The sequence below is a fragment of the Tachysurus fulvidraco genome, chromosome 1, assembly GCF_022655615.1.
Source record: "Tachysurus fulvidraco isolate hzauxx_2018 chromosome 1, HZAU_PFXX_2.0, whole genome shotgun sequence".
NCBI lineage: Eukaryota > Metazoa > Chordata > Actinopteri > Siluriformes > Bagridae > Tachysurus > Tachysurus fulvidraco.
In genome coordinates this window covers 2,444,914-2,462,413 of record NC_062518.1, presented here as the reverse complement: position 1 = coordinate 2,462,413, position 17,500 = coordinate 2,444,914, and the positions used below count along the sequence as shown (strand labels likewise).

General features: G+C 41.5%; 2 protein-coding genes across 9 annotated transcripts in view; both read right to left on the bottom strand.

Annotated features, from left to right (window-relative positions):
- nap1l4b (nucleosome assembly protein 1-like 4b) overlaps positions 1-3,646 on the bottom strand; it is a 15,748-nt gene extending 12,102 nt beyond the window's left edge. The window contains exons 1-4 of one of the 6 annotated variants that reach the window (XM_027174232.2): positions 3,544-3,646; positions 2,032-2,083; positions 580-676; positions 1-118 (exon numbers count right to left, since the gene is read on the bottom strand). The exon at positions 1-118 is cut by the window's left edge and continues 24 nt beyond it. In XM_027174232.2, coding sequence (XP_027030033.1) covers positions 1-118; positions 580-676; positions 2,032-2,059 — 243 coding nt within the window. In that variant the 5' untranslated portion in view covers positions 2,060-2,083; positions 3,544-3,646. Of the gene's footprint in view, positions 119-579; positions 677-2,031; positions 2,084-2,451; positions 2,660-3,542 lie in introns of those variants that run through there. The other 5 variants (XM_027174234.2, XM_047818387.1, XM_027174231.2 and 2 more) reach the window with 5 other exon arrangements.
- A 5,635-nt stretch (positions 3,647-9,281) lies between these two features.
- rfx7a (regulatory factor X7a) overlaps positions 9,282-17,500 on the bottom strand; it is a 24,070-nt gene continuing 15,851 nt past the window's right edge. For 2 of the 3 annotated variants that reach the window (XM_047811471.1, XM_047811479.1), the window contains 5 exons: positions 17,274-17,390; positions 15,381-15,465; positions 14,069-14,276; positions 13,546-13,850; positions 9,282-12,956 (listed from right to left, as the gene is read on the bottom strand). In XM_047811471.1, the coding sequence (XP_047667427.1) occupies positions 9,528-12,956; positions 13,546-13,850; positions 14,069-14,276; positions 15,381-15,465; positions 17,274-17,390 (4,144 nt within the window). In that variant the 3' untranslated portion in view covers positions 9,282-9,527. The remainder of the gene's footprint in view (positions 12,957-13,545; positions 13,851-14,068; positions 14,277-15,380; positions 15,466-17,273; positions 17,391-17,500) is intronic. The other variant, XM_047811475.1, reaches the window with a different exon arrangement.

The following is a 17,500-nucleotide window of genomic DNA, read 5'->3' as shown; positions in this document are numbered from 1 at the left end:
AGCAGCGTATTTTCTTTCCAGCTCGTGTACCTCCTTGTAAAATTTGGCTTCTATGTGTGCGCTCTTGACTTGCAGATTCTTTAAGGCGTTGACTCTTCTCCTGATGGACAACGGTAAACTGTAGGAATGACAGAGAGAGAGACAGAGAGAGAGAGAGGGAGAGAGAGAGAGAGGGAGACAAAGAGAGAGCGAGAGAGAGAGACAGAAACAGAGACAGAGAGAGACAGAGAGAGAGACAGAGAGAGAGACAAAGAGAGAGACAGAGAGAGAGCCACACACAGAGAGCGAGACAGAGAGAGAGACAGAGGGTGAGACAGAGGGAGAGAAAACAAGAGGGGGAGAGAGAGAGAGACAGAGAGATGGTCAAATGGATGAACATCTGGTTCCAACAGCTGGACCAGAACATTTTCCAGCGGTGACGCAGATTGATTTATTTTTCACTAACAGAAGCATGGTGTAGTGCAGCTGCTCAGGTTAAAACAGGATTTACTATAAACTCATTTCTAACCACTTATCTTTTAACACAGTCAGTAAAATTCAGAGAAGGTTAATACATTAATATTGCATAACTGTCCTAACCTGTCCATAACTGAAGGACTCTGTGTTAAGTTGTCTAGTCTGTCCTGAAGAGCCGCCAGTGCTTGTGGGTTCTGCATCACCAGATCACCCACTTTACCTGCAAACAGAAGGCGGTTATCAGCACACAGAAAAAAAGAGCCTTTTATCTGGTGAATTCGGCCCAGTGTGTTATTCAAAGCAGCAGTGGAGGTCGAGTGACACTGAGAACGAAACCTGGGGCTGAAAATGCAGTAAACATTTTACACTTCTACGCTAAATCTCCCGACTGCATAAAATTGTTTTACGTATACGACTGTTTTCTTCTGCTGCTCAAACTGACTGGAACAGCGCAAAGATTTTACAACTTATTATCATGATCATGTGATGAAAGATATACGGTTTAGTCGTTTAAGATCAATGCAGTGTGATTGTTGCTTGCTCATGACGTTTTTCTCTTATTTTAGCCTTGGGGATTATCGATACGGTCTTGAACGTGTTGTACAGTTTTCCACTTGTGTTTAGACTAAAGAAGACTCAGGGCGTCTTTGTGCCCGCGATAAACCTTCTCTTACTACCACTTATTATACCCCGGCTCTAAATTGTACGGTTTTTGATTTGACACTTCATTGTAGGCCTGTTTAATTAAGACTAACAAGTTATTTTGACCATTTACATTTTTTTGACTCGATAGGACATTTAACATGTCATAACGTCGACCGTACGTGGTACATATCAATCAATAAAAGAGTAAACAAGGCCAAAACTTTCACCGGTGCGTCTTTCAAGTAAGAAATCGAGTCGAGATCACAGCGCACCTACAAAAAGATTAACGACGTGAGATGTGGGAAAGCTTCTCAGGGGTATCAGGTAATATCAGTGAGCTCGAAACACTTACAGGACAGTCGGTCAGTCCATATTCATACATTTCAGTCTCATTTGACATTTTTATCTGGGAGAAATCTTCGTGTTTTTGAGCGATAGGTGGTTAAACCGTGAAGCTGTACAAAAGGTAGACAAACCTTTTATTCTGAAACTAGCCAAACAGCTTTCTCTGCTTTGTCTATTTGGGAACCATTACCACAGCTAGTACATTTTCTAAAGTCTAATTAGCTTTTGCATGACAGACAGCAAGAGATCGTATTCTGCTCCTTTGAATGGTACGGAATTTTGTTACGGTGTCGGAGCGTAGAGATTTCATAAGTATTTCCAGGTCTGTGTAGATGACGGATCGGACGGGAACCCGATTGCCGCGGCGTCTTTGAAGCACAATAATCAAGACTTCATCAAAGTTTTAGACGGAAACCTTATACGCAGCGTGCTAGAATAGAATCTCAAAATAATCCCACGCAGCGTACAAAAGAAACAACGGTCCACCAGCTGATAAATATTTCAGCTAGCAAACCGCTCGCTCCTTTTTATTTAATAACGACGAAGATCGTTGTGGAGTTTATAAGAGTATCAGAGTTACTTTACCTTTGGCATCGATTTTATCACCGTCCATCTCCTAAAAACAGCCCGAATTTCTGTCAAAAAAACAAACAAACAGTTTATTAAAGACGTAATAACGAGAAATAAGAAAAGAAAAAAAAAACAGTTTTGGAAAAATACAATTACAAAAATAAACTCATCGTTTGTATCATTCACATTACCGAGCAATTGAACATATCACTTTTTAAACATATCTAAGATAATTAATATGAAAATAAAATTATAATAAATCAGTTAATAATTAGTAATACATTTTAATGATAAAAACGATGCTAAAAAAGCTGAAAAACGGTCTAAACCTATCAAACTTGTCCAAAACAGAAACTTTATTCATAAATATTTGTAAATTACTAATAAAATAAAAAACTTAGCATAACTAAAATAAAGCTGGAAACAAACTTAAACCTTAACGAAGTATCAATAAGGTCCAGATAACTTGTGTAATCATCGTGACTAGCCTTATTGTGGCTTACTTTAGCAAATACACAGCACATCTGAGGGAAACATGCTAATAAAACAAATATCGGTTCTTCTTTAGCATCGTTAGCACCGACGCTAGCTGCAATATTAGCTAGCAAGAGATCGACGTTCACGATTCCTCGGTTGCTTAGCAACAGACCTCGCGCGACTTAGTTGTTTTTGTTGTTTGTTCTCTTAAAACACTCGAGCGGTGGTGTGTGTTGTTTTCGGCGGAGAAAAAAAAAATTATGTATTTACGGATGGAATTCAAGCAAACACGGAGCGCATCATTATAATAATAATAATAATAATTATTATTATTATATATTTATATATATTTAGACATCATGAACAGCGCTAGCTTAATGACGCAACTCGGCTAGCTAGCTAGATTAGCTCGAGGCTAAAGCTACGTAAACATTTACCGGTTCTACACAAGATCAAGTTTAATACAGTTATTCATCTGTCGTGTACAATATGCGTCACTCCGACTCGTTAGCATGTGTTGCTAACAGGCTCTAGGCGGCACCACAGGATTTCACCCGCTAGCTACATTCAGTTACTTCACTTTTTATTCCCCCTGTGTAAGAAATAACGGGTTAATCCGAGCTGGTTATAAAGGCTGGGTTAACTAACGTGTGACAAATCTAAACTAGGTTTGAGTTACACGTGTTAAACCGCGCTTCATGTGCTAACGTGTTAACTGCTTCGTTATTGACACTCAATACTCAGCCTAGCGAGATATTTATACTGTTAGCTAGCGAGATATTTATACTGCTAGCTAGCGGGATATTTACATTGTTAGCTAGCGAGATGTTTATACTGTTAGCTTGCAAGCTAACTCGGCTAATACAGCATCAACAGTACATACAGCTGGTTGGGGGAAAAAAACTGTCAAGGCGGAAGGAACAAAGAAAACGCAGGAAAATGACAAAAACAATTCATACCGAAGACTGATACGTTTTCAGAGAAATTTCGGATAAGCCAAAAAAATACATAACACAGGTATTTATTCTGGATAAATTAAGCTTTCTTACCTTTTTTTTTTTCCCCCGAGCTGTTATTCTTCACATGGACACTTTCAACACTTTGTGTCAAAGCTAAAAAACCAAGTGATAGCGCCGCCTGTGGTGTGTGAGTGTAAGTACAGGCCGTGGCGTGTTAGACCAGAGATTCAGCCCTGAATAATGTGGGGAAAATCTCACGCGTACATTTCTGTCTCACGCAATGTCACGCAATGTCACTCAAACTACACACCAGGAATCAGGTTTGTTTACTCGGAATTGCATATTCACTGTAGATTATTTGCATATAAAGACGTGATCAATGTCTGTGTGTTTTTTATATGATTCTGATTGTTTTGTCTTAATGGAGAATAACAGATTAGCAGCTTTTATTATTATTATTATCTTTATGGATATTTTAGAAGCCAATAAAAGGTTGAACCGTTCACGATCAGCCGAGGATCAGCACAGGTATAAATATGGCAGAAAGAGTCTTATACTCGTGTGAGATCTGAAATCTGATCATATTCCTTCACCGAAGATGCACCGGAAATGACGACTATGGCTTTCGGTTGGGTGACCTGACAGATGCTGAAACCAGATGTGAACAGTGCCTATTTGAATATTTACAAAATACAGTCAAACCACGGCAGCCTGTAAAACAACACCATTCAGTCCGGTTTATTCTGGTTTCTCTGGTCAGATCTCACCTCAGAAAACCTTTCTGGCAGGGGATCTGTGATGCTAATTTACACGATGTCCTGTGATGGCCTAGTGTCGCATCACATATTCTGTTCCTGCACTAAGCTTTGGTCTATATCAGCAAACCCATGAGACCTTTTCAAACCGATGTGTAGAAGTGACCTTTTTTATTCACTCAATCAGCAAAACCTCTGAAATATTTACTTCAGATTGCTTCTGTTCATATGAAAAGGACAACTGTACCTTAATAACACAAGATAACTAGATTTGTAAAGTTCGTTGCAACAAACTTTGATGTTGGCTTTGACGAAGCAAGTATTCGCAAAGGCCGGTGCTTTTTGGAGGCAAATGGACATAAAACTTGAGAAATCTAGTGGGGCGCTAGGGTGCCAAAACATTTGGAGGCAAGTGGAGACGAGCATGTGACATCATCCGAAAACCTGTGACACAATTCCACTCCTTGGGCTGAGTGTTTTGATATGTCACATGTCCATGTTGTAAAAAGTTTTTTGATTTTTTATATTTGGGGGCGGGGCTATGGCACAACCGAAAGGCCAGTCGGTACACCAATTTAAACCTTTGTTCAGAGTATCACCCTAAAGGAGCTGGCCGAGTTTGTGTAGATAGTTCGAAAGCTTGCCGAGTTATAAACCTCCAAAGTTTATAATTGGAGTCTATGGGAAAAAGGCCAATTTGAGACCTGGTACCGGAAGTACCGGTACTCGGATCGCTTAGAAAAGTAACAGCAACAAACTTCAGACCAGGTTCTACAACATATCAGAATTTGGTTCATGTGGCTCGAAAGGAGGAGTTACTCTTGATAATTTTTTATCTAAGCTTAAATAGGAAAACAGAATATTGGCTTCTACAAAGCCAACCTCAATATCCCTCAGTCCTTCTGCCTTTCACACCGGGAAAGAAAAGCACAAAGCGTTTTGTCATGATAATTTACAAAAATGTTTATTAGTCACATAAAATAAGCCAGTGATCCCTTTCAATGCAAAAAGAAAGAGGAAAAAAAAAGTTTCCAAACTAATAAGTTAATAAAACAAGATGTACAGGTTTGAACACCACAAAGGGGGTAAAGATAAAGTCTTACAGTAGGTCACAGAATTACACCCACAGTTCTGGCCTATGATCAAATTAACCAATGACTACATTGACGGGTTTAAAGAAAAATATATCGATTTTAAAAGGATTAAAAAAAAAAACTAAATAACTAAATAAACCTTTCAAGACTTGTACAGAAAAAGAAGTAAACAATTAATTTCCCAATGTTATATTAATCACAATGGGAATTATATGTAGGTTTTCTTTCTGAACACTTTTTTTTTAAATTATTATTTATACTTGGGTTTTAAAAGCTTAGGATAAAATTTCAGGTCTTATTAACTTGAAAAAAAAAAAAGAAAATAGTGCATCAGTATTAATCGACCTCTAAAGCTTTGACTGATTCAAGGTGTCGATTTACAGATTCGAATCAGAAAGGTCTTTAATTCTATATGGTGTTTTCTCTTTATTCTTAAAATACGGAGCATAAAGAAACGATACAAAACTAAATACACAGGAACACATGCAAGTATCTGTTTGTACATGAGGACTAATTCCTCAGGCAGGTTGCACATTTGCTGGCATCTGATAAATACAGGTTTAACAGTTTAATAACCACAACAACAACAACAACTACTACAGCATTAACATTAAACGGTGTCTGTGATTCTTACATACAAGTTAAAATCGGTGAATTACTTTAACAGTCTTCCGCACAGCTACACTTTATTTTCATTTATAAATGATACCGGTAGTGTGATTTTTAAATATTCCTTTAGTAAAAGTTTCAGTGCTACACGACAGATTGCATGTTAAAAAATAGAAGAAAAAAAACTCAGTGCCTCAAAAAAAAGCGCAACATTTAAAATTTTGTAATTATAATTAAAAAAAGGTATAAAATTCCAAATAAAAAAAAACTCCCCTCAAATTTCGGAGCGTTTCTTTGGTACGGAGGGACTTTAAGGCTGAGATGTTTGCGGAGACTTAAAATTGACACGAATCGACGTCGTGTTTTTACATCAGGCACATAAGTAAATTAGCATCACGCTGTACACCAATTCTACACAATTATTCCAGCCAAATATTTTTTTTTTAGCTTTGACTTTCAGCGTTCTCAGCTTAAAATTCTTTCCGACGACATAGTGGTACTCGTCCCGTGGCGTTTAATAGGATATTCCATCTTAGTGCAAAAACAGTAACTAAGCCCAAAAATTCACAAAAGTCACAAATTTGCTACAGAAAAGTTTAAAAACATTCAGCACTTCTTAGAGCGACAAATCGATCCATTCGATATAAATGACAATTTTTTCTGTCGCCAAACGTCAAAGATTTAAGAAGGTTACATAAAAATGTTAAGTTTAGAATGTAGAAAAAAAACTCCCACTAAACCAAAAAAGTGGCAGAACAACTGATTCAAAAAATGCATAGATAGAAAAAATCTATAGACTAATCAGATCCTGAATAAAATCTCTTACTGACATTTTTCCCTTCAATCTTATTTGAGATCTAAATATGGTACAAATTTTTACAGTAATTATTTTTGAAAGGTTTTCGATACAAGAAGAGCGCACACTAAAATGGACATCGGTCGTGCTCATCGTGCTCCAGCGATGTCTAGACTAGAGGTCTTCACGGGTCCACTTAGATCCGAAAACCCGAGGTCCGACTCGAGACCCGAGCGGGTTTGGGTCTAAAAGTTTCACGTGTACCTATAATAATAGCGGTGTCGGGTCTCGGGTAATTTAAAATTAATGTGTTTTTACCGAATGGACCCGAGAAGACCCGAACTACTGTATCTAGTGTGTGTGCATCGACTCGAGTCCTTTTCCAACCTCTCCTCTGTTTGCCGAGACCGCTTGCGACATGTGGCTGGCGACGTGTGGCTGGCGGTAAGCTAGTTTTTGTTGAAACAGACCTGTCAATCAATTTTGAATCCACTCTGTAGCGATTACTTTAGTGTTTAGAGTTATGCAACTTTCGGGTCCAGTCGGGTTAAAAAAAATTGCCGTCGGGTCGGACTCGGGTCTAATTTTTTCGGGTTTGTCTCAGGTCGGGTCTTTCTTAAAAAAAAAATTTATGCACGTCGGGTTTGGGTAAAAAGTGATTCGGGGCACTTCGGGTCGGGTACATTTCTTTAGACCTGAGAAGACCTCTAGTCTAGACCGAAGAACATTAATTATGTTAATATTTAATTATTAACAATTATTAACCCTTAATTATTCTCTTAAACCGTTGTCTATCGTGCATTTATAATGAAACAGCAGCATGGATTTCTTTAACACGTTTGCAGTAAACAAACTGTGATTGTTAGTGCAAATATTTAAGCCTGTTAATGATCGTTATTAAAACACGATTGGTTGAATGCGTCGAATTTAATACCTCAGCTAGGGGAACTCGGGGAACCCTGAGATAAAAAATCAGGAAAAACTCAAAGCAATATTCATGAATTGAAAGAAATAATCGATTTTCTAACGACTAGCAAGCCAATTATTATCGCAAAGCCAGTACTGTTCATCTTTGGGCTTTAAGTCATTAAAATTTTAAAGTGTATTACATTTAAGTGCCAATTTCCATATTTAATATATGTATATGAAAGCTTTACAGTTTAATTACAGTATATAAAAGAGAGCAGGTACAATCTTTCCGTTCGTTATAACTTTAAAGTAATACATTTATTCATTATTATGTTCATGTTTATCGATTTCTCCACCTGGAAGCACCTATTTTACATTTACAAAGCTGAAAACAACGTCTGAATGAATCACAGTACATAAGCCAGCTCAAAAGTCTTAATAAAAGTTTATGTATTGAATGTAAAAAAAAAAATTATTTTATTTTTATTTACACAAAGATACCTTGCCTGCAAGGTGTGCAGAAATATCCCTTGCTTTTTTGGGGGGTAAACTGTAAAATTAATCATCGATCTTTAATTTTACAGAATTTCTTGGAAGCAGTACCAACCATTTACTTTGAGACACTAGACCCCTGGCTAATTTTTACAATTCTCGTACCAGTATTTGAACATTTGGAGAGAAATTCAACAGCACCGCCGTTTAAAGGTGCACAGAGCAAAACAAACATTCTGAGGAAAGAAAAAAAAAAAAGCATAATTTCTGTTCAACCTAGGAACTGAACCTAGTGATTCACTGCAATACTGTTTGGTGTAAACATTTAGATAACTTCCTGTGAAACACACATTTAAAAAAAAGAAAACATTAATTATCTAAACCAGGGGTCGGCAACCCGCGGCTCCGGAGCCGCAAGTGACTCTTTCATCCCTCTGCTGCGGCTCCCTGTAGATTTAGAAAATAGTTATTTAATTGAAATCTATTTTATTTTAGTTTGTTAGAATTTCATTTTTTTTAAAACTAATATTATGATGCAACATTAAAATAAACCGTGTTTAATTTTTTTGTCGCTCAAAATATGCGTCATATCTGCCGACTTGCGAAATCCGACACACGCATTTTTGGTTTGCTGCAGCCGGCAAGTTAAAATTTTGATGTCATGAATACGAAGAGGACTCAATTAGACATTGGACATTTTATTTGAAAGTAACCTTCAACCCAGCGTCTTTTTTGTTAAGGTTAGGTCATTCATTCGTTCATTTTCTACCGCTTATCCGAACTTCTCGGGTCACGGGGAGCCTGTGCCTATCTCAGGCGTCATCGGGCATCGAGGCAGGATACACCCTGGACGGAGTGCCAACCCATCACAGGGCACACACACACTCTCATTCACTCACACACACACACACACACTACAGACAATTTCCCAGAGATGCCAATCAATCTACCGTGCATGTCTTTGGACCGGGGGAGGAAACCGGAGTACCCGGAGGAAACCCCCGAGGCACGGGGAGAACATGCAAACTCCACACACACAAGGTAGAGGCGGGAATCGAACCCCCGACCCTGGAGGTGTGAGGCAAAAGTGCCCCCCTTTAGTTCAAACTGTTCAAAATATTTTTGTTTGCTTGCAGAAATAAAATTTAGTTTACTCGGTAGCAGTTCATTGATTTCATAAACACAACACACTACAGTTAAAAATGAAAAAATTAAACACGGTTTATTTTAATGTTGCATCATAATCTTAGAATTAAATTTTTTTATACTTTCCATAAAGGTAAAAAATGATATATATGCAGTATCATCTTCATTTAGATGTCAAAACGGGTAACGGGTAACGGCTGTGGGAAACGGGTCCGAACGGCTCTTTGAGTGTTTAAGGTTGCCGACCCCCGATCTAAACAATGCAAGCTACGAATTAACCCAACATTTCCACGGTTGCCTGGTCCTTGCTCTCCAACCAGTCGAAGCCAGCAGAATTCACAGTCTCGTTGCAAATCTGTTGGAATATTGGGTCATTCTTTAATTCCTCCAGTGTCGGTTCTTCATACTGCACTTGCTGCTGACTCGATGACGGATCGAACAGTAGGTTTGCATCTAAAGAGTTTAAATCATTCATGCTACTGGAGAGTTCAGAGGTCAGTTGCATATCACCAGAAAACTCTGAACCACTGTTGTCAAGTTCAGTTGCCTGGCCTGGAAGCTGTGAGATAGTGTTCAAGCTGTTTTCATCTAACAGGTCCTTATCGGTGGTATTGAAAAGGAAAGACTGCTGGTGCTGATGTTTCTGGAGGTCATGGTGCGGTGAAACCATTAAGGCCTGATTTTGCCGCTCTTCAGATAGTTGCTTGCTCTCTTCTGGGAATAACTGCCCTTGGTTCTCTCTTGCTGAAAAGATTTGCTCCCCTACGTTGTTCTTCATGAGATAAGCAGGCTTTGTAAACCTGTAAGCCGAGGTGCCAGGCGAAATCATGGCCTGGTGATTGGCACTGGCTGGGAAACCAGAAGCACCGGTCGTTTCCAGGATTTGTGAGAGGTTCATTCGAGCAGTGTAACTGGATGGCATATTGTTCTTTCCGAGTCCACGTACCATATTATCTCCATCACAATCCATTTTGTTAAGCAGAACGGTAGTAATGTTTTTAGGGTTGCTCGTTTGCCCGCTAGCTTGCATGGGCAACACCTCTGTCTGCATCATCACATTTAGCGGCACTGACTGACTCCTCTGCACCATGCTGCTAACACTAGTATTTACTTGGCTGTTCGAAAAGATATTCAGCACTTCGGGTGTCACTGGTGAATTAAAAGGAGAGACCACGTAACGGCGGACGTTAGGGTTTGGGGTTCCACTCGTGTTGCGCTGCCTGACTGCTGGACTGACACTGCGACAGCGGAATGAGCCGGAGGAGGAGGAGGTGCTGGTTTTGTTATCAAGAGGGGCTGGAACAGCAAATCCCTCCTGTTTATTAAGGTTTGCCATGCCAGCCACTTGCTGCTGGACTGGTGAAATTGGTGTCAAGCGACTTATGTGCATGTCATGGTGCCTGACTGGTGAAGGATACGTCTGACTAGGAATGGCAAAAGCATGAGGTTTCCTGAACTGGTTATCCACCAGATTCTGATAGTTGGGGAGAATACTAATCCCACTGTTGGAATTACTACTACTGTTATTGTAGTTATTATTCATCCAGTCCAGCTTAGCTTTATCCGGGTGGGTGGCCATCGGTCTTTGCATAGGCTTGACTGGACTGGAGGAGATAGTGCTGCCATCATGGTAACTTGTGATGCTGGAGTTGATAGGAGTAAAGGCAAACGGGTTCCTACACTCAACAGGACTGGGCGGAACGCCACTACTGCAGTTCGAGTGTGGTGTTCCAATTGGGGTTTGACAGCTGCTTCCCAGAGCACTGTCTACAGGGGTGGTAGGGGCAAAATGTGAGCAGGGGCTCTCATGGGTCAATCCTTGCCCCATTCCCATCATCTCTGCACTTTGGGTCGGGGTGTGAATAGGTGTGATGCTAGTGTTGGCCAAGTTGTAACAAGAAGTGCTGGCCTGGTGACTGGAAATCATGTTGTTCTGCAAGGTTGCCTGTTGAGTTTGCAGTGCCATGTCCTCACAGCCATCAAAGCTTTGCATGGAAGTGTTCATCTTCATCTGCTCCTCCATCTGAACTAGTTCCTCTACTATACTGTCCTGAGTCATGTCGTCATCGTTAAACGGGAAGTAGCCCACATGAGTCTGAGGTGCAACATGTTCCACTACATCACCAGTCATCTGCACCAGCTGGCCTGTGGCAGTGGTTTGAGTCATCACAGTAGGCTCCATAACGGAGCTAGAGATTGGCTTATTTTTTACTGCCCCGTGCTGAGAATAAATTTGCTGCTGATTGCGACATTGCTGCTCGTTATTCCAGAACACACTATTTAGTTCACATACTGCAGAGGAGCCGGACTGCTCCGAACCTACTTGCAAGGCTTGAATATTTTTGTTTGCATGCTGCTGTACCATCGCCTGACCTGGTGCGCTAACAGTGCGAGTGACTATATGCTTGATGTTTATATTGGATGAAGAGCCTTCCCACTGTGCTTGGGAAACACTTCGTGGTCTATTAAGTGTCTGAAAGCTCGTATTCCTTACCTGACAATCCTGGCAAGGAGCACTTACGGCTGTAGTACCAGCAGAGATATTTTTTACGTTAGATGAAGACCCTTCCCATTGTCCTTGCGAGATACTTTGGGAACTGCTGACAGTCTGGAAGCAGGTTTTTACAACTGGACTATCAGTGAATGCAAGGATTCTGGTAGGACTACTGGAGGTATGCTTCATCATAGCCTTTCCAGCAGCTGAAGAAAGTACGCTTTCCGGTTCAACAGGAGTGTCTGACCTGGAAACATTCTTCGCTGCTTGGATTTCCATATCCAGTTTTGCGTCTTCGCTTACCTCGGATATGTACATTTTTTTGACCGGCGTCAGACTCGAGTCCGGGTGTAAGCCTTGTCTTTTGCGCGGGCTTGGTGATGACAACTCTGCATCCTTGTGTGGTGTCATAAATGCGCTGCTATTTGTAATCTGAGCACAACCGGTACTGTGATTTGATATATCTTGATACAGAGTGCTTTCACTGGGATTATTATTGCTGGCAGCAGCCAAATTGTTCTCATTAGGGATCATTCTACCGTTTAATTCGTTCCCTGATTGCCTGTTTATTTCCGCAGAGATTTTAGCTAGAGGTGTAGGCACACTCGCAGCTCTGGGTTTGAGCGATCCTTCCGCTTGCATACCCACACCAGCTGCTCCACCCTGAGCTTTTCCTGCTACATCAAAAACATCCAGCTTGATGTTGACTGCTGGTGTTGTGGCGGTTTGCCCTGGCTTTGATAGCGTCGATGCCATTGCGGCAACGGAGCCACTACGGACACGCGTAACAGGCTGGAGGTCATCACTTTGGCTGGTGATTCCACCAGAGGCGGGTCTAGCTGTAGTGACAGCAGTGCTGGTGGTGCTGTTGCTGGGTCCTAGCGATATGGCTGTCATTTTCACAATGTTGACGGAGCTGTCCTTAGACGGTATGACGGTCTTGATGGAACTTTTGGTGATGAGGAGCGCAGGAGGTGAACGTAGCGTGATTGTGCTAGTTGTAGCCGGTTTAGGCAGGATTTGGGTATAACGATAGCTTGCGAGGCGATCACCGACAGGACTCGCACGGACATTCTGAGGGGTCTTTGGACATCGGTTCACATGCGGAACCGACTGGGTGACAACCTGAAAATTAACAGGGAGCACCTTGCTTTCCGCTGTTGCCACAGGAACTGGGCTGGGAGACATCAACTGTCTGTTTCTCTGAACCTGAAAAACAAAACAGATTTAATGTAAGACATAATCTGAGAACAGTCTGCTTTAGGTGTTCTACACAGTTCATCAGGTTTCACAAGTTAAACTTTCATTCACTCATCTTCTACCGCTTATCCGAACTTCTAGGGTCACGGGGAGCCTGTGCCTATCTCAGGCGTCATCGGGCATCGAGGCAGGATACACCCTGGACGGAGTGCCGACCCATCGCAGGGCACACACACACTCTCATTCACTCACACACACACACACACACACACACACACACACTACGGACAATTTTCCAGAGATGCCAATCAACCTACCATGCGTGTCTTTGTACCGGGGGAGGAAACCGGAGTACCCGGAGGAAACCCCCGAGGCACGGGGAGAACATGCAAACTCCACACACACAAGGCGGAGGCGGGAATCGAACCCCCAACCCTGGAGGTGTGAGGCAAACGTGCTAACCACTAAGCCACCGTGCCCCCCAAGTTAAACATAATTATAAATAATGGTGTTGGTGAATAGAGGTTATAAAATTATAAAATTGTGTCACTAGTAAGAATTACTACTGAATTACTACTTTTTGAATTGAAATAGTTACCGTAACTGGGCTAGGAACTGCAGCTACCACAATACCGATGGTGGGCAGCGGTGAAAGTAGGGCAGGGCTTCCACATGGGATTCCTGTGCTTGCACAAGGAGTACTGACACCTTCTGGCCTTCTGCTTTGAGCTTCAGGAGAAAGCGGCGAGTGAAGTTTCTGTTCCAGTTGCTTCTTCTGGATCTTCCTTTGGAGCTGCTGCTTGGCGTCGATGGAAGGGGAATTCAGAGTTTTGACCTGAGGCTGGAATGAGTGGGCTTCGGTTGTGGGCATGAATGCAGATGTCTGAACAGACACTTGGGCCCCTGAAGACATCAAGAGAAATAATCATCTACAGCTACAGTTGCGACACTGATTAACTGTGACTGGAAACCTTTGTAGAGAATATATTTAGAATATATTTATTTACACATGCACGGCAACCACATAGAGTGGAATTGTGTTTCATTTCAGCCTGATTCCAAACCAACAGGGGGAGGCATTGTATTAAAACAAATCTCAGGCTTAGACGAGTGCGACGTACCTGAAGGGGATCCGGTCATCACGGTAAGAGCAGCAACAGACTTGGTGCTGATGTAGTGGCTGTTCAGTAGGAAGCGTGCGAGGTCCTCCAAACTAACAAACTGACGACTCAGAACTTTCTGAGCCCATTCACACACCAGATCACTGGCAGCAGAGCGAATCTCATCCTCCCCACTGTAGCTCTGCCCAGTAGGTTCAAAGCCCTCACACTGCCCCATGAGAGAGAGAGAGAGAGAGAGAGAGAGAGAGGAGAGAGAGAGAGAAGAGAGAGAGATAAGAGAGAACAGAGAGAGAAGAGAGAGAGAGAGAGAGAGAGAGAAGAGGGAACAGAGAGAGAGAAGAGAGAGAGAGAGAAGAGAGAGATAAGAGAGAAGAGAGAGAAGAGAGGGAGAGAGAAGAGAGAGAGAAAGAGAGAGAGACAGAGAGAGAGAAGATAGAGGGAGGGAGAACAGAGAGAGGGGGGAGAGGGAGAGAGGAGAGAGACAGAGACATAGAGAGAGAAGAGGGAGAGAGAGAGAGAACATAACAGACATAGAAGAGAACATGGACATAAATTTGTTAGCAACACAAAAGAGAAATGTTAAAACTGTTTTAAGGCTTTTTATAAGTTTTCTGTTTATTTGCTTACTTTACAGTTTACTCCTGTACTGTACCTGTACTGTACCTGTACTGTACCTGTACCTGTACTGTACCTGTACTGTACCTGTACCTGTAAAGTGGTTCATTACTTTACAGTTTACTCCTGTACCTGTACCTGTACTGTACCTGTAAAGTGGTTCATTACTTTACAGTTTACTCCTGTACCTGTACCTGTAAAGTGGTTCATTACTTTACAGTTTACTCCTGTACCTGTACTGTACTTGTACCTGTACTGTACCTGTACCTGTAAAGTGTTTCATTACTTTACAGTTTACTCCTGTACCTGTACTGTACCTGTACTGTACCTGTAAAGTGTTTCATTACTTTACAGTTTACTCCTGTACTGTACCTGTACCTGTACTGTACCTGTACTGTACCTGTAAAGTGTTTCATTACTTTACAGTTTACTCCTGTACCTGTACTGTACCTGTACCTGTACCTGTACCTGTAAAGTGGTTCATTACTTTACAGTTTACTCCTGTACCTGTACCTGTACTGTACCTGTACTGTACCTGTAAAGTGTTTCATTACTTTACAGTTTACTCCTGTACCTGTACTGTACCTGTACCTGTACTGTACCTGTACCTGCACCTGTAAAGTGTTTCATTACTTTGCTGAATTAAAGATTAAAGTACTGTTTTCTGTAAAACACACACATCCACGCACAAACGTACCCCGTCTCCTGTTTTGTGTACGTCCAGGTTCGGAAGAGACGGCATGTGAATGAACGGCTTCTTTCTCAGGCCACTATAGCAATATGTGAGCAAGTGTTAAGGGAAAAATAAAGTTATGGTTCGAAACAGATTCACTGTAGGATGTGTTTACAAAAAGGTTTATTTCAAGGTTATTCTCAAAAGCACAACATTATAAAGCTCAAAAAAAAAGTCCAAATTTCTCCCGTATCACTTTTGGGGGAAGTCGTGACCTAACGGTTAGAGAGTCTGACTCCTAACCCTAAGGTTGTGGGTTCGAGTCTCGGGCCGGCAATACCACGACTGAGGTGCCCTTGAGCAAGGCACCGAACCCCCCCCCCAACTGCTCCCCGGGCGCCGCAGCATAAATGGCTGCCCACTGCTCCGGGTGTGTGTTCACGGTGTGTGTGTGTTCACTGCTGTGTGTGTGTGTGTGCACTTTGGATGGGTTAAATGCAGAGAACGAACTCTGAGTCTGGGTCACCGTACTTAGCCGTACGTCACATCACTTTCACTAATAATCTTTAATTTATATGATTCTTTGTTAAAGCTTCTATGCTAACTTTTTATTAATACGTACAGCTTTTAATAACTGATTTTAATGTTCAATGTTAATAATTAATTATTTGAATTATTACATTAATTTCATTCATTCATCCATCCATCCATTTTCTACCGCTTATCCAAACTTCTCGGGTCACGGGGAGCCTCAGGTGTCATCGGGCATCGAGGCAGGATACACCCTGGACGGAGTGCCAACCCATCACAGGGCACACACACACTCTCATTCACTCACACACTCACACACTACAGACAATTTTCCAGAGATGCCAATCAACCTACCATGCGTGTCTTTGTACCGGGGGAGGAAACCGGAGTACCCGGAGGAAACCCCCGAGGCACGGGGAGAACATGCAAACTCCACACACACAAGGCGGAGGCGGGAATCGAACCCCCAACCCTGGAGGTGTGAGGCGGACGTGCTAACAACTAAGCCACCGTGTCCCCTAATTAGTAAATTAGTAAATTATTTATTTAGGTGTTTTGTTGTCGTGTTTAGCTTCTATTTATTTATTTATTTACTTATTTATTTATTTATTTATTTATTAAATACCAATATCTCAATGCCAAAGAAACCTAAATGCTACTCCTTCATTACACGGACAGCTTCACTGCAGTTTTGTTGGTGTTGTTTATTTTATTTTTTTTTTAAACACTTTTCTTCACACCGACAACGTCAACAGCCGTCCTACTTCACGTTACTCCACGTTACGTCACTCTACGGTACGTAGAAACAGAAAAACACAGAATAGAAAAGTGGAAATGTTTGAGCTCTTCACAGAAAGTAAAGGTCAAAATGTCCCGCGTTGGTATGAAGATGGCTTCGATTTCGTAACAGGGATCGCTACGCGTATTACATTTCCGTCACCGTGACGACCGTCGTCAACAAACTAGCCCTATTTTTATTTACACAGCACCACTGAGGAAATAAAAATAGTCTGTATTCTACCCTGGATTTAACTCCTACAAATCCGTTCGTTGATCTTATAATGATTAAAAACAAAACAAAAAATAAAAACGCTTAACGATAACTCTGTAACGGATCCCTTATGTTTTTATTTAATTTAGTCGGAACTAAATCCGAATTATCTGCGAATTAACCTACGACGTCCGTGTATGAAAGAGGAGCCGCAATGGAGAAGGCTTCCTGAAGGTCAGACGCATTCCTGCTGCCACTCGGTCGCTCTGTCCGACAGCAGCACGTCCACGCTTTATTCGATTTTCCTCATCTATATTTAGGAGGCGCATGAACTGCAACAACAGATGCCTGACCGTTCAGAAGGATTGTAACAAACAGTTTAAGGAGAAGGATATTTGGATTTGCCCCTCATGCCGAGCCGGCGCGCCTTCATGTTGGGAAATACGTTCTTCATGATCTTTCCGAAGTCGGCGGCGCTGAGCGCATGATAGCCCAGATTGTCACAGTAGCCCCTGAAAGAGACATTCGGTTTATATTTAACATGAAAAGAAATAGAATGCGAAGTATAAAATGCACAACGAACATGACTTCTTGTCTAACTCTCTCAAATATTTAATAAATC